Source organism: Mus caroli, unplaced genomic scaffold (genome assembly GCF_978045245.1).
Source record: "Mus caroli unplaced genomic scaffold, Mus_caroli_1 scaffold_1, whole genome shotgun sequence".
NCBI classification, from domain to species: Eukaryota; Metazoa; Chordata; class Mammalia; order Rodentia; family Muridae; genus Mus; species Mus caroli.
The window spans coordinates 87,964,357-87,990,288 of NW_028227256.1; the positions used below are offsets into that span (position 1 = coordinate 87,964,357).

Below are 25,932 nucleotides of genomic sequence, written 5' to 3' on the forward strand. Positions count from 1 at the left end.
CCAGCAACCACATGGTGGCTCACAACCATCCGTAATGAGATATGACTCCCTCTGCTGGTGTGTGACTTCCTCTGCTGGTGTGTCTGAAGACAGCTACAGTGTACTTATATGTAATAAATAATAAATAAATCTTAAAAAAAAGGACACCAATTAGACTGGATTTGGATTCAGGTCTACTCTAGTGACCATTTAATTATAATCAACTCTTTAAAGTTCCTGTCTCCAAGCCGAGTCACTTATCAAGCCTTAAACTATGTAGATGTCTGCACATCTTAACTTTTAAATCTCAAGCATGATCTCCAAAAGTCCCGCAATACCTGAGTACCAAGCTTAGGCCATCGAGAAGAGCTGAAAGTAGCCTTAATCACTGAGCCATCTCTCACATGCCCTAAGGTCAGTCTGATCTAGGGAACTGAGGCTGAGATTCCTTTTTTAGATTATTATTATAGGTTGTATCAACATTACAACTAAAGCCAACCAAGAGAATACTCAATCTAAGTAATTACTGATGGATAAGTAAATAAGCAAAATACGATGCAGAGGATTATTGTTCTACCATAGATCACAGAAATCAGCAATGAGCACAAACTGAGAAAACATCATGTTAAATGAAATAAGCCAGGCAGAGAGGACGAATGTCACATGATCTCACTTAAATGAATTGCTTAAAGTTGAACTCACAGAATCAGAGAGTCAAAGGGTGTTGGTAGAGGCTATAGGAGGAGTCTGGCTTTCCATTACATAAGGTGGAAAGAGACTTCACACTTACTTTATACTATAGTGGCTCTAGATCACAACAACACATTGGGTACCAAATTATCGCTGAGACTAGATCTTAATAGCCTCATCATAAAAATGATATGGTAATTATCCGAATGGATATACACATATACACAAACCACAAATGTCACATTGTACTTTACAAAGCTATATAGCTTTTATTTGTGAAATCTACCCTAGTAAACAAAAGAAAAAATAAATGCATGAATGACAAAATAAAAAATAAAACAAATATACAAGATATAACTTGCATTGAGAGAAAAGTGGGTGGCCATCACTACCCTTCAGCCCTCCTAGGAAGGCTGGAAGCTTTCCCTTATCTGGCTCCTCCCCTCAGAAGAGGGCAGGGCTTGTGGCACCCCTAGAAGCACTTTTCTAGTGGGGTCTTTGACCATGACTCTGTGTGCCCAGAAAGGAGAGCTTTCCTCCTTCACTGAAGAGAAGCTGTGGTCAGCAGAGCTTAAAGATGTTGGGAGCTGGTTATGAATAGCTCAGAGGCCTTTGGGGGTGATGGGATCCAGAACCCAAAGTCCTGAAAATGTCCAGGCAGAACTCTGTGAGAGGGACATGTTTCTCTCCAGTTCTCTCTTTCTGTCTCTGTCTGTCTGTCTTTGTCTGTCTCTCTCTGTCTCTCTGTCTGTCTCTCTGTCTGTCCCTGTCTCTGTCTCTCTCTGCCTCCCTTCAGCTTCTACAAGCCTGATATAAAGCTCAGCAGTGGAGGTGTCAACACCTGGGACTGTACGTTAGTAGTGGGGACCTTGCTTTGTACCCCTAACCTGGGAAGCAAGGAGCTGCAGTGACGGGCGAGGCTTCCCACTTGTGGAGATGCTCTGCTTCATGGACACACTTTGGTCGCCACAACCAGGGCTTGCAGGCTTAGAAAACAAAAGCTGCAGGTTATTCAGTTTTGACTTTCAAATAAAAGAATGAAAAAAACCTATCTGCTATAAATTTATGGTAAACTGTTTTATCTGAAATTCAGATGGAGTGGATGAGCAGATAGATAGTAGATAGGTTTATCATCTCTGCATGACTCTTGCTTCCTTCCCTGCTACCTAAATCCAGGCCCTTGGCTAAGCCTGACCCACATCCTGGGCTCTCAGCAGATGTGAGGTTCAGTTTGTCTCTGGGAATGTTTGCCTCTCAGTTGGGGGAGGTAGGGCCTGGAAGCCACTTTGCTTTGTGGCTTCTGTTTCCTGGGGTGAGTCACAGCCATCCTTATTCCGTTCATTCACTCAGAAACTGTTCATGTTGAAAGCCTCCCCTGCCAGGCTTTTGAGTTAGAAACCTCTTTCCATTCTTAATCAGCTACCTTCTTCTGTGAATGACTCTTTCCTGCTCTCTCCCTCATCTCAGGGGGTGATGTAGGCTAGTAGCCCCTACTCTGCTGACTCCCTAAGACTGATGGCTCCATGCTGGCCTCTGCATCCTTCCCCTGGGGAGGTCAGGGTTCCAGATATCTTGCTTACATCTTCTGGGACCTGCTTTGTTGGTGACCAGAATGTTGTCCCCTGAAGAATGTCTTTCTTCAGTATGGAGGGGTGGGCAGGGGTGAGGCTCTGGAAGATAGAACTATACTCTTCAAAGTTGCCTACCCTAGGTCAGTCCCCAGAGGGTTGGTTGACAATACTTGCTGTCCTGGATCTTCTAAAAAACTTTGATACCCAGATAGACTGAAGATCTTCTGGTGGCTGGCACTCCTAAAGGCAGCCAAAACCTGTACTCTGGCCTCCGTGTGTATATGTGTGTGTGTGTGTGTGTGTTCTTGGATCCACTTACTGTTCTGCCCTCCTCCACAAGCTGTGAGAGGATAAAGAATCACCTTCCCTTTGTTGTATGGCATAGGCTCTAGATCCTCAGTAGAATTCCCAAGGTCAGAGGTATCTTCCAAGTAATACCCTGTGTTCCTACCATCTGGTCCAGCATCACAGACAAGCCAGTTGCTGGCACCAGCTTTCATTCCACACCTCCATCAGGATTCTGCTCAGAGTGAACTTTCTAGGGTAGGAGCTAGGTGGGTATGTTCTTAGGGGCAGTGTTTAGAGACAGGACCTCTGCTCTCTGAATTCTGCTCTCTGAATTTCCCCAGAGACCAACTCCAGCTGGGGCTCAGAGTGAGAGGGCTCTTAAAGAAGATTCTGGCTCTCAGGGTGTAGCCATGGTAGAGAGATCAGGGGCAACGTTCTAGTTGGGGTTCTGTCAGTTTGGGCGGAGGACCTCCAGATCTCAGGCACAGCAGCAGCATCTAATCCAGTAGATGCATCTCCTGCATAGCCTCGGGTGGCAGTGAGGGTGAGGTGGGAAGTGTGTGTGTGTGTGTGTGTGTGTGTGTGTGTGTGTGTAGCAGACAGCTGCAGCATCCTAGCCTAAGGGCCTAGCTCCTTCACAGTTTTGTGCCCGCCCTGATGAACTAAGGGCACAGAAAATGTGGAAGGACACAACCCTTCCCCTTGGCATCATCTTAAAGATTACCTAAGGCAGAGGGTGCTGGGCAGGGAACAGGAATGAAGGGATGAAAGGAGTCAAGCCCTTTTCCAAGTTTATGTGAAGTGTTATTTTCCTGGTGGGTGTTACTGTAAATGCTCTCCTTAGAAACATCAAATAGTCGCTCTTTTCTCACTCAGAATGCCAGGTCTCTGGGCAGTGCTGTGCAGCGCCCTATGGTGCGCCGGGCTGGCGGAGCAGGTTTAGGTTCAGGTTCAAGCAGCCACAGAGGCGGAGCGCGTGTGTCCTCCAGAGCAGCTAGAGAGGCCAGAGGGGGGGATGGGCGGGGCCGGGCGCGCGTCCGTTGCCAAGGCCGCGCGGCCCTAGAGACCGGCTGCTGGTGGCACGCGCAGGCGCGGTGGCGAGCTGCGGTGCACTGTGGGATGGGAGACCGGCGCGCCGGGACGGCGGGCATCTCGGGGCACGGGGCAGAGGCGCGGCGCGCGAGGAGGGGCGCGAGCGGTCGCGGGCGGCAGAGCCATGAACGCCGCAGTGGTGCGGCGGACGCAGGAGGCTCTGGGCAAGGTGATCCGGAGGCCGCCGCTCACCGAGAAGCTGCTCAACAAGCCACCGTTCCGCTACCTGCACGACATCATCACCGAGGTAGGCGCGGGCTGGTGCGCGTCAGGTTGAGGTGGGGTGAGGGTAGGGGTAGAGTGCGGGACAGGTTAAGGATCCGGGTAGTGGCGAGACGGGTTGAGGGTTGGGGTAGGGTGTGGAAGGGGGTAAGGGTCCGTGTTGAAGGTTATGGTTAAGTGCGGGACCGAGCGAGTGTCGGAGTGAGGGTCCGGGTAGGGTGAGAGTCGAGGTAGGGTGCGCGTCTGAGTAGGATTCGTTTCGGGGTGAGAGTCAGAATTAGGGCCGGATCAAGGCGAGTGACCAGGTAGCGTGAGGATCGCGTTGAGGGACCGGGTAGTGTGAGGGGCGTTGTAGGATGCCAATCAGGGTTTGGGTCGGAATGAGGATTAGTCTCAGATGAAGGTGAGGATCAGGGTCAATGGTGAGGTCTGTGTGACAATCAGGCTCCGAGTGCTGATTGGATTGAGAGTGCGGTGAGGGGTGGAGGTGCAGGTCCAGGTGAGGGTCAGGGTTAGGTTCCAGTTGGAGTCAGGGTAGAGTAGCGGGTGCTGGTCTAGTGGTTTGGGTGGAGATAGAAAGCCCGGGTCAGAGTCTAGCTCTGTGGGTTAGGGTGCTGGAGCCAGAAGGTGAGGCTGAGAGGAGGTGGAGGCCCGGGCTGACATCGGTTTGTTGAGGGTGAGCCTCGGGACAGGGTCTAGGCTCAGGGTCAAGTTGCTGTTAGGAGCTGGAGGTATGTTGGGGCTCTGGGGGCTGTGCTTATACTTGAGGCCTGGGTAGGGTGCAGGTCCTTGTCTGGGACCTTTCTGAGCTTTCAGTGGTGCTTTTCATGTTAGGTTCCCAGGCCCACTAGGTCTTGGGACCTGCCTTACTTTACTCCTCTCAACCCCCAGCACTTACCATGTGTCTCTTTAGAGCTTGTCTTCCATTTGTTAGTGAGTCTCCAGGAAGCTGCATTGGATGAGGTACATAACATTGTACAACAGTCACAATTGTGTGGAGTCTGTCTGGGCTCTTGGTAACCCCAAGAGTGTCACTGCAGGGGGTACACAGAATGGGCATGGTACTCCAGAGGGTGCTGTGGAACTTGAGGTATGGTTGGGACTTAGAAGTCCAGAGCTCAAGGTCTCTACCAGTATTGACCCTCAGACTTTCTCGTCTCAGTAGGTTGAGCACTGTAGTCTACCCTTCTCGTTACTTTTGGCCCTCCTACCTTAGCTTGTAATAGGTACTGTCTCGGAACATGGCCCTGTCTGTTAATCTTACATGTGTCCAGAAATGCTCTGGAATCCACCCACATCCCAAGGGGCTCTGCCGCCTGGTAGTCTCCTCTCCCAGTCTGTGAGGCGTTTGTAGCCTATCCTGGAAGGTCTGAGGAAGGGACTGGTGGTGTGGAGAGCCCTGGGAAGCAGGCAGTTGCCACTCTTCAACAGTGAAGGGGTCAAGAAGAGTCAGGCATCATGGCACCGGCCTATCACAGTGGAGACTGCTAAGCCTGTGTTTTTATTCTGTTAGTACCCTCAGCCCATGGCGTATGGGGAGTGCCACTCAGCCTCAAATCACTCAGGAACGGAGTGGGGCTTATGGGAGGGAAGAGGAAAGAAGTGGGAGATGACTGTTGACAGGTAGACAGGTGAGGAGTGAGGGCTGCTTTTCTTTTAGACTTTACTGGATCCAGTGGTGAAGCCAGTCTGTTTTGGTATGAAGGTACGTACATTAGCCGTCACCTCCTTGATAAGGGTGTCAGAGTTGATGTGCTTGGAAGTTTTTTTCAGAGCAGAGGTAGAGAGCCTCCCTGAAGGCTCTTTACTGTCCCTGAATACTGCATTCAAGTCTCTTCCATGAGGTAGCTACAGCTGTTTCTTCATCAAGCCGACATTCAGACACGAATGTCTCTTGTCACAGTTGCTGCTCACAATTTAAACTGCCAGTGTCTTGGGGAAACCTGAGCAAAGTCAGTTTCAGGAATGTTAGATTGGGATGCTCTGGTGGTCTGTGTGCCAGCCAGCTGTCTCCTCAAAAAAACAGCCCAGGCCAGCCCAGCAATGTATTTCTCCTGAAGTTTGTTGTGAGATGGACTCTTCTAGATTAATTAATGATTAGAACGATGTTGCCAAAGTGACTGTAGCCCCATCCCAGAGGAGTGACATTCACATGGGGATGTCTTGCTGCTGTTTTTAAAGCCTGCCTCCTGTACCCATGGTAACATGTTACTATGTACCACAAGTCTGGTCATATGAGTCCTCTCTAAGCACCACATTTACATTCTTGGTGTCCTTTTTTTCTTCCTGTTACCCGTCTTACTGATTTTTTTAGCAACATGTACTTTTGAGAATCCAGGACCCTGGCTGGATGCAGGGTCATGGAGGAACAGAAAATTATTGTCCTTCTGTAGGGGTAACTAGGGCTACAGGTTACTTGTGGGAGGAGGCACTGTGGGAAGAGAACACCTGTGATTGGATGGGGAACACTCCATGATGGTAGAAATGAGGGACTCGTTGGGAACTCCTGGTTTCAGATACCCAGGCTAAGTAGCTCCTTTTCTTTCTGGAGTCCGTTCCCCTGGCTTGGTCTGAGTGCACTGGGGAAGGGTTGTGTGGTCAGGCCCTCTGCTAGATAAAAGCTGTTTGTGTCTCCTTGGAGTGCCTGGGCCTCTGGTCCCAAGTTGCTGCAAAGGGACTGAAGTCAGGCCATCGTGGCCCCAGGTTCAGGCTCCCACCACCCTATGTGGCTTTCATCCCTGTTGGCCTGGACTTGCTGGTGGTTTTCTTTTGTTTGGTATGTGCTTCCCAGCTCTTCCCTGCCAGTCTCTGGCCTCAGTGGGGTGCTGTTGCAGCATCTCTTGACCCCACCTCCCCCACTGAGAACCTCCCAGCTCCTGCTCAGTGATGATAGTCTTGGCCGTCCTCTGAAGCCCAGGCCCTGCATTTAGTGGGCATCAAACCCTTGTTGAGGCAGGAGATGAAGTGATTAGGGCTGTAGGTATGGACTGTCCTGACCTCTCCTGAGAGCGGGGTTCAGTGGATGAGGTCAGTGAAGGGGCTGCGGAGCGAGGTGTGTATGACGGTCCCTTTCTGTGTTTGGCAGGTGATTAGGATAACTGGCTTCATGAAGGGCCTCTACACAGATGCTGAGATGAAGTCAGAAAATGTCAAGGTAGGTCTGCTGTGTGTTCCCTTTCTCCACACTCTTGCCTTACAGAGTAGAGCACATTTTACAGGCTGCACACTCGTGTGTGTGTGTGTGTGTGTGTGTGTGTGTGTATGTGTGTGTATCATGTCTATGCTGATGGGTGGGTGGAATACAAGGCTGGTTGATTCCTGAGTTATGTGTACCCACTCTTGTTTCATCTCATGTGTGGCAACTGCTTGCTGTGCTAGACTTATCTACTGAAAAGCAAAATTAAGGGCTGGAGAGAGCTGGTAAAGGGTTTGCCAAGCAAGCATGCAGACCTGAGTTATACCCCTTAGCTCTTATGTGAAAAGCTGACTGTGATGGTGCCTTCTGTGACCCCAGAGCTGGCGAGGACTTGCTGACCAGGTAGCCTAGGGAAATAGGTGAGCTTTAGGACTCAGACAGAGACTTTGTCTCAAAACACCAAATAGATGGTGTCCCAAGGAGTGATGGATACCTGAGGTGGATCTCTTCCTTCACATGAACACACACATGTATGTGTGTGTGCAACAGTCCCTACCCTTACAACCACATGTATATGCATGCACACACGTCTATACATCTATACATACAGAAATGTAAAAAAAAGCAGTATTACAACCAGGTGTGGGGATGCATAGCTATAAGCCCAACACTCAGGTGACTAAATCAGGGGGACCCCTGCAAGTTCAAGGCCAGCAGAGACTACACAGTGAGCGCCACAGTCAAGCCTGCAAGACCCTACTCAAAAAGCAGAAGTAAATCAGGGTCAGGGCCCGGTCATGATGGTGCACTAGCACTCCGGAGACGGAGACATGAGAGTCATGAGTTTGAAGCAAGCCTAGGCCACACAGATCATGTCTCAGAAACACATGCCCAAACCAGATTGTTTTTTAGGTTAATGCTATCCCATTATTGGCATTGAAAGCTTGAATGAGGAGATTTTGTTGTAAGAAAATGAAAGTTTATAAAGGTTGTGAAAAGTCAGAAGTTCTGAATTTGTCATACATCTAAAAATAGTTTTTCATATAAAAGGCACTATTCTGGGCCCATTGAATATATTGAATATTCTGGGCCTATTGAATATATTGAAATTAAAATTTTATTTTAAAACATTTTTGGTTTTTGAAAATCTCACACATTAATGCAGTGTATTTGATCATATGCACCCACCACTGCCTTCCTCCAAGTCCTCTGGTGTTACGTACACTGTCTCCCTCTGAGTTCTTGGCTTCCTTTTAAAGAAAAAAACAAAACAAAACTACGTGTGTATGTCCATGTATATGTTAATGTGAGTGCAGTGACTGTGGAGTCCAAAACAGGATGTCAGATCCCCTTGAGCTGGAGTTCTAGATGCTTATGAATCCCTGATGTGATGCTGAGAACTGAACCTTGGGTCCTCTGTAACAGTACTGTATACTTTTAATTACCATAAGAGCCATTTATCCAGCCCCAAAGTTTTTATTTTAATGTTTGTCTTTTATGTGGAAATATTTCAGGATAAAGATGCAAAAATTAGCTTCTTACAGAAGGCCATAGATGTGGTTATGATGGTGTCAGGAGAACCCTTGGCAGCAAAACCAGCTAGAATTGTGGCTGGGCACGAACCTGAAAGAACCAATGAGCTGCTTCAATTGATTGGCAAGTGCTGCCTCAGCAAGGTGGGTGGAAGCCGGCCTTTGGAAGCCCTGCCTGGCAGGCAGCGTGTCCTGGACCTGCAGAGCTGGTGTGGAAGGCTTTCCTAGTGTTTTGGTGTGTTCATGCTTGTGGAGCCTGTGACGCAGGGGTGGGAGTGGTCAGGACCGCCACAGAGAGCTGCTCAGTCCCCTGGGGGCTGTGAGGGAGGATGCGGGAGCCAGGAGCTGGTTTTGATGGGGCTTGAGGTAGTTTTCTGTTGTGTAAATCCAGGTAACAGTTATCTCAGGCGGTATAAGTTTTATAGTTTGAAAACATTAGCGATGTGTGACCATCTCTACTGTGGTCCGCTCTTCATTTGCAAAACTCACTCTCTGTACCCACACCCCTGACCCCCCACTCCGTAACAGCCTCTCCCCTGCTGCTGTAGGTATGACATGTGGCACTCCATGTGTGAGGTAGCATGGCACTAGCATGGAGTCTTCAGGCCATTCACAGTGTACCCCGGGGCAGTTTGCTCCCCGCTTAGTTAGCAGTACTCTGCTGTGTGTATAGACCACATTGTTTATCCATTTGTCTGTTAAGGGACATCTGTGTTGCTTCCACATTCTGGCTGTCATAGGTCATGCCACTCTGAGTGCAGAGTGCCACTGCCCCTTTAGACCAGCTTTTAATTCTTGTGGTGTAAGCCCAGGAGTGCTGTGGCTGGGTCATGCTGATTAGTGTGTGCGCGCCCCAGTGGGAGGAGCACCACGCTGTTTGCCGGAGCAAACATCCCCAGTGGGTCACAGGCTCCACAGCTCCCTCGCTATGCCTGTAACTTTAACATTTCCTTTGTAATAGCTATATTAACTGATGTGTGCTCATTAGATCCTGGGGTTCTGTTTGATGGCACTGTAGTGCAGTGTGGGTTCCTAGAGCCCCATGCATGGCCACACTAACATTTGGAGAGAGGGGTGACAGAATCATTAGCTTCAGTGTCATTAGTAATGGTGCTCAAACATTGTGCTTTGTCACTGACAGTTTTGCTTACTAGTTTATCTCCAAATGCCTTTCATGGTAGGGAGAACTCTGTAACGAGCTGTCTCTGAGTGCTCTGTTTGCAGTGTGTGTTCTTGCTAACATCATTTTCCCTTCCCTGGCATGGCCAACCAGCTCTCCAGTGATGAGGCAGTGAAGAGAGTCTTAGCTGGGGACAAGGGAGACGCGAGAGGGCGGGCCCAGCGGACGTCGAAAGCACAAGAGCCTAACAACAAGAGTGGGAAGGAGGAAGAGTCCAGAACACACAAAGAGGTGAGCTGTAGGATGCACATCTCTGACACGGCGAGTCTGTGTAACTAAAGTCAGATATTCAAAGTGATGGGCATGTCTGTATGCTTTCCTTCAGGATAAACGAAGCTCTGAGGCCAAGGAGAGAAGCACAAGTGCAGAGCACAAACAGAAGGAGGAACTGAAGGAAGACAGCAAGCCTCGGGAGAAGGAGAGGGACAAGGAGAAGGCCAAGGAGGCCGACAGAGACCGGCACAGAGACCCCGACAGGGACAGAAACAGAGACGGAGAGCGAGAGAAAGCCCGAGCACGGGCCAAGGACAGGGACAGAAACAACAGAGACCGGGACAGAGAGGCAGAAAGGGACAGGAGGAGCGAGGGCGGGAAAGAAAAAGAGAGGGTGAAGGACCGAGACCGAGACCGAGACCGAGACCGTGACAAGGGAAAAGACCGGGAACGGCGGAAATCGAAGAATGGAGAACATACCCGGGATCCTGACAGGGAGAAAAGCAGAGATGCAGACAAGCCAGAGAAAAAGGCATGGTCACCATCAAGATGCCCTTTTTTTTTCTTTCAGATTTATTTATTCATTATTCTTATGTTTATGTGTGTGCTTGGATGAATGTGTGTGCACCATGTATGTGCAGGAGGCCCTGGGGGCTAGAAGAGAGCATCATATCCATCCCCTGGTGCTGGAGTTAGAGGAGGTCCTGAGCTACTGTGTGGATGCTGGGAACCGAGCCCAGGCCCTCTGCAGGAGCAGCCAGTACTCCTAACCCTGAGCTATCCCTCTAGCTCCGATGCCTGTTCATGGAGAGTGTGCTGTGTAAAACAGCATCTGCCCTGCCTTTGCTTTTTTTTTTTTTTTTTTTTTTTTTGGTTTTTCGAGACAGGGTTTCTCTGTGTAGCCCTGGCTGTCCTGGCACTCACTTTGTAGACCAGGCTGGCCTCGAACTCAGAAATCCGCCTGCCTCTGCCTCCCGAGTGCTGGGATTAAAGGCGTGCGCCACCACGCCCGGCTCGCCTTTGCTTTTTAAAATACTTTTTATTTTTAATTTTTTTCTATTTGTGTGTATGTGCAAATGTATGTCATGTGTACTAGAGACACGCGGGTGATTATGAGTTGCCTGATGTGGGGGGCCGAGAACTGAACTCTGCTTTACAGGAGTTAGCAGGGACTCTCAACCACAGTGCCCTCTCTCCAGCTCCTGAACCTGTTGTCTTACTTAGGGTTTCTGTTGCTCTGACGAAACACCATGACCAAAATGCAAGTTGAGGACAAAAGAGTTTATTTGGCTTACATTTCCAGATCATAGTCCATCACTGGGGGAAGTTAGGAAAGGAACTTGAGCAGGGCAGGATCCTGGAGGCAGGAGCTGATGCAGAGACCATGGAAGGATGCTGCTTACTGGCTTGCTTCCCATGGCTTGCTCAGTCTGCTTTCTTTTTTTTTTTTTTCTTTTTTTTGTTTTTTTGAGACATGGTTTCTCTGTGTAGCCCTGGCTGTCCTGGAACTCACTTTGTAGACCAGGCTGGCCTCGAACTCAGAAATCTGCCTGCACCTGCCTCTGCCTCCCGAGTGCTGGGATTAAAGGCGTGGGCCACCATGCCTGGCCAGTCTGCTTTCTTAAGAACCCAGGTGCCCAGGGAGACCACTGCCTACAATGGGCTGGGCCCTCCAGCATTGATCACTAATTGAAAAAATGTCTTATAGCTGGGTCTAATGGAGGCATGTTCTCAACTGAGGCTCATTCCTCTCTGATGACTCTAACTTGTGCCAAGTTGACACACAAAACCAGCTAGGACATCTGTCATCCTTATAATAGGCTTTGGAAAACTTGGAATTGTGAACTGTAGCTGTGTTTGATTTCTTGACATAATCCAAAGAGGTACCAGTTTCTTACCAGGTGTCTCTTTGAAGAAACTTATTTATTTGTACTCTAATTGTTGTTATATACGTGTGCATGAAGTATGTATAGATGTGTGTATGTGCATGTATAGATGTGTGCACGTACATGCATGTATGTGCATGTACGGAGGCCAGAGTTGGTTCTCTCCTAGTCTTTAGGCTACATTCTGAAGATGAAACTCAAGTTGCTGGGTTTGCATGAAAAATGCTTTTACTCACGGAACCATCTCATTGGCCCAGTTCTTAAAAACTTTCAATGTTTTTTGTCACTTACTAATAGTAGCGCAACCATTTACAGTATTCTTTAGTCAGTTTTCAAACATATTTAAAATATCCATAAGCACACACTCTGGGTGATACTTATGTTCACTCTTGAGTTCCTGGCCTAATAGAGAACTGGCACATAGTTGGTATGCAGTAGACATTAGATGAAACAGAGAACCGAACATCCAGGCAAAGGATGGTGGCGTTTCAGGTCTCGGGTCTTTGGATGGTGTTGATCAGTTGGTAGTAGCTATGAAGTGTTTGGAGTGCTAGAAGACAAGTCCAGAGAGGAGGCCAGGTAAACACTGCTGTCAGATGTCTTCTTCCTCAGAGGTTGACAGTTCCCTGCCAGGCCGGTAGAGAAAGCAGCTGGGAGCAGGAGCTGTCACTGGTGCCTTGCTCTGTCTTGCTAGATCATTCAAAGGCCCTTCGCCTGCTGTCATTTGTGCATGTGTTATATCCCGTGTACACAGCTGGCATCAGCTGTATGTGTGGGCTCCTCGGAGCATGGACAGGACTGAGCCTAGTAAGAATTAGAGCTACATTCAAAGGTCTTCACACATTCCAAGTGTCAGAAGACTTATTTTCCTGTAATTCCTGCGCAGTGGCATTTCAGGTAAAATTAAGGTTGGCCAGGGATTCCTTTGGCTTCTTTCTCACTGCTTCCTGAGTCTGGTGACTTTGGGACCAGCCCTGTGTATGAGTTACACACCAGCCACTTTTCCCATTGCTGTGACAAATCCCTGACAAGAAACAGTTTCCAGGAAGGTTTTCCTTTGGCTTGTAGTGCCAGGGTGTAGTCCGCTGTAGTAGAGAAGACATGACAGCAGGCCCTAGAGACTTGGTTGAAAAGCAGCTCACCTTTTCCTTCATTCTCTTTCTGGGACCCCAGCCCATGAATCACTGCCCGCCATAGTTGGTATGTCTTCCCAGTTCAGTTAAATCTAGATAATCCTTCATTGTATGTCCAGAGGTTCCTTTTCCAGGTGACTCTAGAGCCCAGTGGAGATCAGCCATCCCAGGTCCCGACTCCTTTTCCAGATAACCTGTACGCACGCACAAAGCATCTTAGAGGGGACTGAGAGCTACCTGCTCTGCAGCTGCTGGCCAGAGGGCAGTGGAGATCAGGGCTGGTTCTAAGCCCGTCTGTGGCAGTATCTTGCTGTGGGTTGCATCTCAGTGTGGTTGTTAGCAAGAGGAGTGGGCTCTGTAGAATGCCATGCTGGCATTCTGTCACTGCCTGTCTGTAGCATGGTACAGTGAGATTGCTGTGGTCTCACTGGTAGTTGTGTTTAGCATTCTGCCGGGCACTTGGGTGTTTGCTATTTAAGTCACATTTTAACTTCCCCAACACATCCCAGGGTAATGTACTCAGGGTCATAATGAACCTGTGTCACAGTAACCTGGGTTCCTTCCTGAGTTTTGGGAATCATCTATATCTTATTATTGCCTCTTTTTAGTGGCCTGAGAAAATAGTTTTCCTTGAGCTGTGTTTTTAGAGGCACTAGTGTATTCTGGTGTATTTTAGCTCTGAGGCAGTCCCTCATAGGGACAGCCTTCCTCAGGTCTGACTCCAGAGCAAGCCTCTCCACGATGTGCTCACTGGAGCTGCTGATGCTGTGAATGGTTCACAGAGAAAGGCAGTTCCAGAGAGGGGGGTTTACATAAGAACCAAGTACAAGGGATGGTTTTGTTTCAAAGGAAGGGCCACCACAGTCAAGTGACGTCCAGTTTACTGAGGTCTCGTGATTTTGTCTGGCTGGCTCTTCTGTTGTTGATCTGGGGGTACCTTTATTGAGCTCTGTAGGTCTGGGAAACCAACATTGAAGTTTACTGTAGCCAGAAGTTCCTGCAGATGTGAGCTACTTCGAGACTCCCCCTTAGTGTTTGCTAAGTCCCTCCAGCCCTCGCCAGTTCCCAGCCGTGCTCTTTACTGTCTAGGAGGAGGCAGAGAGGGCCTCCAGCTGCCTGGTGGGAAGACAGGTGCAAGCATGCATGCTGTCAGCAGGGCCCCAGGGTGGCTTAGAGCCTAGCTGGGGCCTGGCCACTTCCTCATTGCCCCTCTGTGGGGCTGTGTGGCTGGCCTGAACTCAGCAATCAAGGTGACCCCATTACATACCTTCACCATGAACTTAGCGATGACAGTCTGTCTCCTTTTGTCCAGATCCTTCAGAGAACAGATTTAAAGGATAAGATGGTATTTACAGTACTCACATGGTTCCTGACAAAATTTTCACTTCTGCTATGAGGAGCCCTTTCATTCTGAAGTTGCTTCATTATCAGGAGACACTCGGAAGCCAGGAGTGGGTTTCCGGTCACACCGCTTCTCTCTGCTGATCTTGGGTATCTGGCCCTTCCTACTTGAGAGTGTTTCTAGATCTCCTGCAACTTTCTTGGAATATTCTTGGGACTTGTAGGCAGAATTACATGGCTGTCAGACATGGAGTGGCAATGTGGTCCTGTGTGAGAGATTATCTTGTTTGTTCCTCGGTGCTATGCACAGCATCTTGGTGGTTTTCTTTCATTGTTAACATTACAGATTTTTAACAACTCTAAAGTATAAAAAGGATTCTTCTTTTTATAGTCCTCAAGCTCAGGGGAGATCTCTAGAAAGCTGTCAGATGGATCTTTCAAAGATGCCAAAGCAGAGATGGAGGTAAAGCAACTGTCTGTCTGCCTGTCTGTTTGTCTGTCTGTCTCTGCTTTTCTGTTGTCATGATAAAACACTGATCAAACCAGCTTAGGGGAGGTAAAGGCTTATTTAGCTTATACTTTCACATCACAGTCTGTCAAGGCAGCCTGGAGGCAGGAACGGAAACAGAGAGGTAAAGGAGCCCTGGCTCTTGCCCTGTTCAAAGCGCTCAGTCAGCTGGGTTCTGTAGGTTCCGCCTACCTGCCAGAGATGGCACTGCCCACTTCAATCAGCAATCCAGAAAGTGCCCCACAGACATGCTCACAGGCCATCTGACGGAGCCGATTTCTTTTCCTTTTCTTTTTTGAAACAGGGTTTCTCTATGTAGCCCTGGCTGTCCTGGAACTTGCTCTGTAGACCAGGTTAAGTTCAACCTCAGAGACCAGCAGCCCATCTCTGCTTCCTGAGTGCTGGGATTAGAGGTGTACACCATCACATCTACCTCTTGTTGGAGGCAGTTCTTAAACCAAGGCTTCCTCTTCTCTTGTTTCTGTAGTTTGTGGCAAGTTGACAGTAAAAGCCGGTATAGTGTGTCAGTGTTGTATGTGTGTGTACACCAATGCATGTGTGCGTACAAGTGCACGAGTATGTATACGAACGCATGTATATGTATGTGTGTGTGTGTGTATAAATGTAGCCGTTTGTGTGCCATGATGTTTGTGTGAAGATTGGAGACATCCTTGATATCAGTCCTATGCCTCCAGCTTATTTGAGACAGGGTCTTTGTTGTTTTTCTGGTGTACACCCCAGGCTAACTGGTTCAGGTTTCCTGGAGTTCTCCTGTCTTCACCTCCCATCTCTCTGTAGGAACAGTGGAACAGTAGATACCTGTGCTATGTTTCCAGCTCTTACGTGGATTCTGGAGTTCCAGACTCAGGTCCTTGAGCTTGCATGGTATTCCGGTTACCTTTCTGTTGCCATGGTAAAATCCCCGATAAGAGCAGCATGGGGAGGAAGGGTTCAGTGTGGCTCAGTCCATCAGCCGGGTAGACAGGCACAGGCGCTTGAGGGGACGGATCATAGTGTTCATCCAAGTGAAATGGCTCTGCGAACAGTGGGAGTGGGGGGCGTCTTTCCATCTCACTGATCTAAGCAAGGTGATCCCACAGACATACCCAGAAGCCCATTTCCCAGGCGATTGCATGTCTATAAAGTTGGCAAATTGAGATGAAGGATCATTTGCCACCAGCACTTTATCCACTGAGCCATCTTCCTAGCTACTGTAGAACAGTTTTAAGAGTTGTCCATTTCCACATGCATTGTAGCTGTGAGTGCTCTGTCCTCTCTAGTCTGCTGGGAGGAGAGCTGTCTCATAGATGCTTGTTACAAAAGCTATGATATATCTGCTTTATCACCTGCTGAACAGGTGGAATGATTTTCTGTGGCATTTCCAGGGTTATGCACAGCTTTGGGTGAGAAGCATATATGTGTTTGTCATCTGGGGAGATGTGGGGTGGCTTCTGGGGAGAGCCAGGTGGATTTGGGATATGCAATATGTCTCCTATAGCTGGTATGATCATGGTTCTCTCTCTCTCTCTCTCTCTCTCTCTCTCTCTCTCTCTCTCTCTCTCTCTCCCTCTCCCTTTCTCTCTCTCTTTCTTTAAACACCCTAGAAGTTCTGACTTGCAGAGTTCTGTACCAATCCATTGTAGTGACATCTTGATCAGTGATGGTCTTTATCTAAGATGGTGGCCTGCTAGGGCTATGTTGCTCATTAACACTATGGCATCTCAGTCTGTGCAAACACTACACCCTGAAGTATTGAGCCAGTGAGGAGATTACCCACCACATAGCACAATGCAGCAAGTGTCTTGTCTCTGAGCCGTAGGGCTGTGTAGCAACTATGATCTGAATAGTCCTATCACTATCTCACGGGAAGTGGCACAGACAGATCTCACTGCGGGGCAAGGAGGGAGGTGTCCTCTAGCTCCCACCTCAGATGAGGGTGTGGACACACCCTCTGGTACAGCCCCTCAATCTAAAGGATGTATCCTGTTCACACTCTTCCTGCAGAGCATGGGAAGTGAGTTCTGTTAGAACTGATGTGCAATGTGCCAACTAACTCTCTTTCTTCTCTTCTTTAAGGCTGACATGGCTGTGGGAGCATCTAGGTCCTCGACGTTAAAACCATCAAAACGGCGATCGAAGCATTCACTGGAAGGTACTGCAAAGCTGCTTGTGCACGTAGCTGAGATGTAGGCTACTCTTTCTGTGTCTAGTCAGAGTGTGGTAGCTGGGAACCCTGGGGAGCACAGCCCTGCCACATTTGGGGAGGAGTCAACTCTGCAGCTGGAGATTGTGGCTTTTGCCCGTGCTCACAGAGCGGTGTGTGCGTATGTGAGCAAGCTCGTACCATTCAGTGCAGGAGAACCTGTTGAAATCTAAAGGGTGGATTGAACTTCCTTTTCAGAGTTACCTGTCAGTCATCTTGGTCTCATTGGTCCTTCCGCTCTGGTAGAAAGCGTTTGACCCTGTTGCAGATCAGACACAGAGAACCCATAGGCAGGTGCTGTTGCATTTAAAGAAGGAATTCTGTTGAGGGCTGAGGTCTCAGGGCAGGAGGGCCTTGGGGAGCCTCGGACAGTCGCTACTGTTGAAGGCTTACTAACATCACTGAAGTGCAAAGTGGCTTTGGCTGAGCAATTAGTAGTTCTAGAAAAATCACCTTCCTCCTAACCTGTGACATTGTAAGCAGCAGGGGTATGGCAACTGGGTCGTTATGTCAGCTGTCACTTCTAGCCCAGCTTGTGATGCTGGGGTGACATTTTGTGCCTTTTTGGCTTCTTTTTTTGTGTGCTGTCTGGGAGATGCCCACAAGAACAGTTGCTGACAAGAGTGGAGGGTGATGTTAGGTCTCAGCCACAGGGTCCTGTGGACCCTCACCCCACCCCTTATCAGTGCTTCAGGTCCCTGTGGGAATGATTCCTGGTGAACAGCACTTCCCTCTGATGCACCTGTTCCAGCGACCTGACTCTGTGCAGTACAATGCAGGGTGTGTTTTCACACAGCCCTCGTTAGGATGTCTGCAGCGTTTAAATGGTGTCCTCTTCTCCTCTGGTTTCTTCTGTCTCACTGGGTGTGGTTTCTGACCTGCCTGAGGCTTACTGTTCTAGCTGCTTGTGGATTTGGTGTTAGGTCTAGAGGTGTGAGATGTGAAGACTGGAGTTATCATCAGGCATTTTATTATTTACTCTTTTAGATTAGTTCCTTATTTCACTTATGGTGTTGCTGAGGCTCTGGATTGTTGAGGATGGTATCCCGGGCAGCTGCCTTTCCTGGACTTCCAGGACTGCAAATCTGTGTTAACTCTGGCCTCCTTCTACTGTTCTTTTAAAAGAAGTTTTATTTAAACTGCTCTTCTGTTTGTTTTGGTTTTAGAGACAAGGTCTTACTATGTAGCCCTGGCTGGCCTTGAATTCAGAGGTGTCTCTGCCTCTGTCTCCTGCACACATTAAAGGTGTGCCTGGGGTGTTTTATTTGTTTTTTTCTTCCCCAGAATTTGTTTTAAAACCTCACTTTATCACTCACACTTGCTTTTTCTCATAAAGTGAGCAGGATGACTTGACAGGTCTTTATGACTTGAGTTAACTATGTCTCCTGTAACTTGGGAAGTTGGTTTTTGTGTGTGTGTGTGTGTGTGTGTGTGTGTGTGTGTGTGTGATGTGCTAGTGTCTTTTAGTTGAGGTGATTGTTGATACCTTGTTCTGTTTTAATTTTATTTTCCTCCTCAACCTGCTTTTTCTTGGTTGCTTTGTTTGAGACAGGGTCTTCCTAAGTAACCAGCTTCAACTACACGTTGTAGTTCAGCAGGCCTCGTCAGCCTCCTGAGAGCTAGGATTACATGCGTACACTATCACATCCTTGCTTTTTAATATTTGCTAGTTTGTAGATGCTTGTGTGTGTGTATGTGTGTGTGTCACTGTCTTTCCTTCTTCCTCTCCCTTCTCTGTGATTCTCCTTTCTGTGACCCCAAGAGAATTCACAGGGCGTGGGTGTTTGGTTCACACCATGAGTCTTGTGACCACTCCAAAGAACAAGGGATTCTGGCATAAGTGTTTGGCATGAATAGACCCCTAGGCCCTTCTGGAATCCCTATGACACTTAGAAGACTACAAGACAATATTATACTTATGAACTCGGTGTCAGAACTTACTGAGTTCATCTTAGTTCACTTGTTTGGTAAGTGCAGCATTTGTAAGTTTAACACTTATTTCCGTTGTGCAATTTCATGTCAGGAAGAAGGGACTCTAGAGCCAGTGACAATAACCCTTCCCCTGAAAAGGAACATAAGGCTTCCTACCGTAAAGCTAAGAAGGACCATAGCATGAAGCAGCTTGGTAAGATCTCATGAGCAGTAGTGAGGCTGGGGAGTGTGTCTGAGAATGGAACTAACCAGTCATCGTCTGGCCCTCTGCTCTGGGGGATCTCTAGTATGGAGGGGGGCCACTCAGGGCTTGCCCCTTCATGACCTCAGGCCTCAGCCCCAGAGTGTCTCCCCAGGCTACAGTAGATGGGGCAAGACTGTGGGCTTTTGTCAGGGCCACCCCAGTGAGCTGCCAGGTCCTGCTCTAAGTTAGCTATGGACGGAGGTTGCCCATTTCAACCTTCCTCTCATTCCTGGGCAGACCTCAGAGTATAAAGAGACTGCTGGAGTGTAAGCCTGTGTTCATGATAATTCTTTTGAAGGAAAATAAATCCAAGAGAAGCGGGAATGAGAGACTCAGGCAACCACAGCCTCACTGAGCCAGGCATCTAATCAGCTGCCTAGGGAGAAAGAGGTCCTGAGGAGAGACTATGAGTGGCTGCAGGCTTGCCTGTATTTGTGGCAGAAGTCCCACTGTAGACTAGAGTGGAGAAAGGGACAGTTGTTGGAGAAAGGTTCACGTCAGCTGGTAGGGCCCTGAGAAACTGTCTTCTTGGCTGTGTGGACAGCAGGCATGAGTGGAAGGCTTTGGTGCAGTTTTCACTGAGTGGAGAGGAGAGTTGGCCCTGGAGGGGACATGGAGGCTGGAAGCTTTTGAGGAGCTTGTGGCACTGAGAGATGATGGTGACTGAGGATAGAGAAGTAACAGCGGCTCAGCCCCTGAGTCACAGTGGGAGCAGGGAGAGTTAGGTAGATTTGCTGCTACAGATGGTGAATTGGACGCCACCAGTCAGGAAAGAAGGGACACAAAGGGAAGAGCTTTCTGGGAGACTTGGGGTGGAGGTGCTGGTTGGAGGGTTAGGTGTCAGTGCCAAGAGCTCTGGGACAGTCAAGTTTGAGAGACATGAAGCAAGTGGAGGTATGCCTATCTGTATGCATGTCAGGGAAAATCATGGAAACAGGAGGTGAGACCACAGATGAATGCTTAGTCTGCAGTGACGGTCACAGTGTGGCCTTTAGATAGTGGTAAGCCCAGATGCCTGGAGGAGAGAGAGCCTGCCAAGACTCCGATTGGAAGGTGGGGGACCAGAGGAAAGTTGGAGAGGATGTCCTGAATGTCAAAGGAAGGGCATGTTGGAGAGGAGAGGGGGGATCTGGTCCAGTCTTGTGAGGGGTGTCCTGGGCGGCTGAGCATTGAGTACTGAGAGGACAGCAATTTGTTGGTGACCCTGGTAGTAGGCCTCATAAACAGCCTAATTAAAGCAGCCCAAATACAGAACTCCTCGCAGCGTTTTAACCCGCTTTAACTGTTTTATGTCAGGAAGGAAAGAGGATAATATTTCAGCTAAGATTTTAGACTCCATAGTGTCGGGACTAAATGACGAACCAGATCAGGAAACGACCACTTCCGAAATAGGTAAGAAAAATGCATCCTTCAGTTTGATTCCTCACGGGTACGATACGAAACAGTCCACGCCAGTGTCAATGCTAAGAGAGAAACAGTTCTTCAGTCTATATTCTTCACCATTTGGATACAGACTATTTGCATGTCAGTATAGTGAAGGATTATTTGTATTCTAAACACTTTTTTAATGCTCGTCACATTTTTTCCCTGTATACTGAGGATAGATATGACTTCCTGTTCAGTTTTAGTTTGCTAAGTTATGTGATAATTTTACTAAGTCAGCTTGAAGTAAATCTTTAATTAGCTCCGCCCACCACCTCTTTTCTTTTCTCTTTTCTTTTCTTTTCTTTTCTTTTCTTTTCTTTTCTTTTCTTTTCTTTTCTTTTCTTTTCTTTTCTTTTCTTTTCTTTTCCTTTCCTTTCCTTTCCTTTCTTCTTTCTTTCTTTCTTTCTTTCTTTCTTTCTTTCTTTCTTTCTTTCTTTCTTTCTTTCGAGACAGCATCTCATTCTATAGCTCAGGCTGGTCTCAAACTTAGAGTAATCCTCCTGCCTTAGCATCTCAGATGCCAAGATTACAGGTATATGCCACACCTAGCTTGCCTTTCTGTATATTACATGTACATAATAATTACACTATACATGTTTGACAGGTACATGTATGTGCATAACATGTAAGGTTTATGTCAAGACAGTTTGCTCGTCTTAATACTGATAATAAGATAATGTGGATAAGTTACATTTTTATATCCCCATTGGCTCTACTTAGTTTCATTATGAACTGTCTACCATTAAGGCTTTAAAGAGTGGGTCATTGAGATCTCAGCAGGGAAAGATACCATTGGCCAGTTCTGGCGATCTGAGTTTGATCCCTGGAACCCACATTGTAGAAAGAGAGAAAACTGACTCCCAGAAGTCAATTTCTTACCTTGTCATGTGTGCCATGGCCTACACAGACACACACCAAACTATGAGTATAAACCATTCTTTAAGCATGCCCATGGCTTGTGACACTCAGCACAGTTAAAGCTGGAGAGGAAGAGTGTGCAGGCTCACCCTCACTGCGGGCTCCTGCAGTCTGCTGTGGCTTTAACCACACACTGTAGGGAGAGAAGCTTGAGTTGTGCTCAAGGAAAAACATGGTGCCAACTTTGATTTTAGGAGAAAATAAAACTTTCCTGGGACTAACTTGCCTTGTATGTAACAGATTTTGTCGAGTTTGTTTTTCTTTTTGTGTGCGTGGTCTGTTTGTCCACAGGAGTGCATGCGGAGGTCCACATGCAGTGTCTCCTGTACTGTTTTATTTTGGGGAGAGCTTCTCCCGTCTGTTCAGTTGAGACTCCTCATCTGAGACCAGTGGGTGAGTCCCACTCTCCTGCTTACCCAGCTCTTTGCCTGGAGCAGCCTTTCAGGTGGCTGGGTTCCTGAGCCATGTTCTTAAGCCCTTGTGTTCCTCTTTGCACGTGGGCATGGAGATACCTGCTCTGAGAGTGAGCAAGCTGTAATCTCTTTAACTGGCAGCTTAGTGGAACCATCAATATAAAATAAATTGAAATCACTCTTAGGCTTATGTTGAACAGTTTATAAACCTTATCTACAGGTAGGAAAATGTAAGTCCTGACTTTAAGAAGTGTATACTATACTGTTGAGTGTTCAGTAGATGAGATGCCGCTGGTAGGGTGAGCAGAGTGTTATTCCCATATTGCCCTCTAGCAGTGTGATTAGGGTTAGGCTCCTATGCTGCTGCTGGGTCACAGGGCAGATACTGTCTGTGGGTTTAGATAACCATGGTGAGGAGCAGAGCCTGGGCTCCAGAGTGCCCCAGGCACCTCTTCCCTGACCCTTCTGCCATTGAGTCCTGATGCTGTTCAGGTCTCAGCCAGGAACTAGCCCTGTGCCTGTCTAGCCGCTCTCACAGTCACTAGCACTGCCTCATAGCACAGTTGTTTTAGAATTGAGTCTTTACCATCAGCTGTCAGTTCTTCAGTGTCTTACCTGAGTATGGTTTCCAGATTTACTGTCCTGGTGTCAGCTGAATTGTCCTTTCCCTGTGACAGCCCTTCATTTCTAAGTCACGTTCTTCAGAGAGGAACCCATCACCCATCTGTCCGTCTGGCTTGTCTTGTCTCGTCCCGTCCCATCCCATCCCGTCCCCTTCCTTCCCCTCCCTCCCTCCCTCCCTTCCTTCCTTCCTTCCTTTCTTCCTTTTCTTTTTCATTTTCTTTTTGAGATAGGGTCTCACTATGTAGCCCAGACAGGCTGTGGACACAAGATCCCTCTGCCTCTGTCTGTAGGATTTGAGATGGCAGGTATGCACCATCATGCCTGGCCTGTGTTTTCAGAGAAAGCAGCCATCTGCTGGCTGGCCAGACCTGCACATGACGGGCGGGTGCTGCTGAGGGTTTGCCAGAGGAGAGTGTGTGGGTGTGTTTCCATTTCACTTTTCGGGTGTGGTGAGCTCACCAGGAGTCCACCCATGTCTCCTCAGACATGCACACCTGCTTCCCGCATGCTGCAGTGTAATGTGAGCTTGGCCTGTGCTGTGTGCTGGTCTGGAGTTAGTAATTTTTTGGCTTTTCTATGCATCAAGCCATCATTATATTTTGCTCACGTTACCTCACTCATTTTGTTTAGTTGCTGTTATCAAAAACACAGCAAAGTACAACAGTGTAGTTCCCACTGTCCTGGCCCTATGCTGCTTTTCTTTAGCTTAGGAGTTTTAAATGATTACAATGTACGACAAAAACATCTGATAATTTTCTGTAAACACTTCAGCAGGCAGCTCCCAAGCCTAATACGCCAACATAGACATCCTCTAACATAGCCACATTGGATACAATTATTCTCTGTTTATTATTTGAAATCCAAGCTGTGTTCTAATTATTTAAAAACTTTCCCACTGTTTGAAAATGTGGTTATGCCATCAGATTTAACAGCAGCCCTGCCTTACTAAGCTGACATCTGTGCAAAGCTCTAACACAGCACCAGCGTAGTAAAGACTGCTGCTTCAGAATATGGGACAGTGTGGCTCAGGAGTGATGTGCTAGCGGTGGAGGCCTGGCTGGAAGTTCAGTCCTCAGGACCTATGTATAGGCAGACAACTGACTCCACAGCATTGTCTCTGTCTTCCACATGCTTGCCCATGCTTAGGAGTCACATCCCTTCACTCAGTAACAGATAAAACCTCCTTATAAACTGTAAAGAGGATGAGTAGAAACCAGTCACCATGGGGAATGTTGTTAGCTCATACTTGGGGGGGGGGTATAGGAGGATCTGGGGTTCAAGGCCAACCTTGGCTGCATGTTGTATTTAGGAGCAACTTAGGCTACATCAAACAAACTATGTCTTATAAACAAGACAGAATAATGCCCCCCAAACAACTCCCTACCCCCTCAAAAAAACAAAAGTAGACAAAACTCAACAGAACAAACCCAGTAGAGCTTGAGTAGGGTAAAATTGTGTGAAATATCTGAGCTCAGAGGTGCAGCTCAGAGGTACGGTGCTGGGCTAGTTTGTGCCATGTACCACTCCCCCAAATCAATAAATTAATAAAGGCAGACAGACAGAACAGACAGATAGTGTGGTGGCTTCCCATGGACAGACAGTAGTGAGTTTGTACTTCCCAGGAGTCTGCTGGCCTTTGTAGAACAGAAATGCTGGCACTTGCAGGGCCAGTGCGACCAACAGCTTGGACTTGGCATAGTTCATGTTCCAGCACAGCATGCAAGGGTCCTCGTGCAGTGGCTGCACGTAGCTGCCGAACCTACTTCTCTTAGATCTGAGAGTTTCACGTTCATTCTTCAGCTGTGCTTTATAAAACATTTACAGCACCTTCTTACTTCATTAGGCTGTTAGGCCAGTATTTTTATAAATTGAAGGAAAGTTTCCTGGTAAAGCCACACACCACTAGGTTATATAGCCCCTCCCAACTGGAGTGGTCATCTAACAGTGGCAGGTTGTGGTGGGGATTGTTTCTTTGAATGGTGGGTTTTCAGGAAGCAGACTGTTTTCTTCCTTGGGCCCTTGGGTGACGAGTCACTTTTAGAGTTGAGCCCACTGCCATATGTAGCCTGCCCTGTGAATACCTCTTTTTCCCTTTTGCTTTTAATATTAGAAGTATTTTATTTTCCACCCATTATGAGCTTTTTTTCCATTTTTGACACTTGAGCATTAGTAATCAGCAGAAAGTGTTTGGGACTCTTTAATGTGTCAAGAGATGTGTACCACGTCAAAAGTATTTTCCTTTTTCTCTTTCCCTCCTGATGTGCCAGCTGTGTGAAGCTTAGCTTTCAGGCCTGGCTGGTGGGAGCTGGTATAAGTGGTTCTGGGGATGTGGGGCCAGACTGTTTGTCTCAGCTGGCCTGAGGTCCTGGCCAGGTTCTTGGAGCTCTCCTCCTGCACCAATCCCAGAGCCACACATTCTTAGAAGCTACCCTTGTCATCATCCTTGGCGTGTGGTAGTGTGGGAGAACACAGATATGTAAGTGCTGGGCAGCCCTTTAGTCACAAGCCCTTCAGGGCGCAGTCTCTTGCCCAGCTTTGAACTCTTTATGTCAGGATCAGAGAAGCCAATACTAACTGAACGAGTATTTCAGATGATAACTCAGCTAGTCTGTGGCGGGAGAGCGCTGAGCCAGAGCCAGCCGTAAAGCAGAAAGGTAAGAATGACCCCTTCACACCTCTTGGTGGGAGGAGACTGAGCAGCCTAGAGGAAGCCAGCTGCCAGGCACCAATGTCCTCTCAGGGTGCAGCCAGGGCTGAGCTTACGCTTGATGTGGCAAGGGACTCACTCCTATCTTTCCCATAAAGACCATTCCTTGGTAGCACAGGCAAGACACTCTTGGGCCCTAGTGTGAAGTGGTGGCATTTGTGACCTTAGGGGTGTCACAAATGATCTCTGAAACAGGTTCTAAGGCCACTGCTCAGAGCCCTGCAGGGCACTCCTGCTCAGAGGACTTTAGACAGCCAAAAATGTGGCTGCCGCGTGATGGTCTGTGGTGGCTCCAGTCTGGATGAACGTTTTCTTCAGCTACTTTTACCTTACAAAGGACTATGGTCAAACACCCTCAGGTGATCCCAGAGCCTGGGAGCCTCCCACAGGCTGACCTTGTGTTACTGAGTGCAGCCAGGTGAAGGATGATGTTTGTCAACTAGTTTCAATACAGAGTGTTTGCGAGTTACTGTGTCAGGACCAAGGCCATGAATGCATGGGAAAGAAGGGTGGCAGGATCTGCCTGCCCTGGAGGTGGTACAGGAGCTGAGGTGAGGCTGCAGACACAGAGAGAAATCATTAGACAGGAGATGCTGGAAGAGAGGGGTAGGGGACTGAGGGTGACCTGGGAAACAGGAGGGCCTACCATCCTTCCTCACGGGAAGGTGTCCCCAATGAAGCTCACGGCCAGGAAG

The 25,932-nt window shown here is 48.1% G+C and overlaps 1 protein-coding gene across 7 annotated transcripts in view; it reads left to right on the forward strand.

The window, feature by feature from the left end:
* Positions 1 to 3,626: 3,626 nt before the first annotated feature.
* Ift54 (intraflagellar transport 54) overlaps positions 3,627 to 25,932 on the forward strand; it is a 34,751-nt gene continuing 12,445 nt past the window's right edge. For 2 of the 7 annotated variants that reach the window (XM_085839542.1, XM_021173538.2), the window contains exons 1-9: positions 3,627 to 3,867; positions 6,928 to 6,996; positions 8,493 to 8,654; positions 9,784 to 9,921; positions 10,016 to 10,435; positions 14,655 to 14,726; positions 16,848 to 16,923; positions 20,447 to 20,542; positions 25,122 to 25,184. In XM_085839542.1, coding sequence (XP_085695668.1) covers positions 3,745 to 3,867; positions 6,928 to 6,996; positions 8,493 to 8,654; positions 9,784 to 9,921; positions 10,016 to 10,435; positions 14,655 to 14,726; positions 16,848 to 16,923; positions 20,447 to 20,542; positions 25,122 to 25,184 — 1,219 coding nt within the window. In that variant the 5' untranslated portion in view covers positions 3,627 to 3,744. Of the gene's footprint in view, positions 3,868 to 6,927; positions 6,997 to 8,492; positions 8,655 to 9,783; positions 9,922 to 10,015; positions 10,436 to 14,654; positions 14,727 to 16,847; positions 16,924 to 18,997; positions 19,100 to 20,446; positions 20,543 to 25,121; positions 25,185 to 25,932 lie in introns of all 7 variants that reach the window. The other 5 variants (XM_085839546.1, XM_021173550.2, XM_021173525.2 and 2 more) reach the window with 4 other exon arrangements.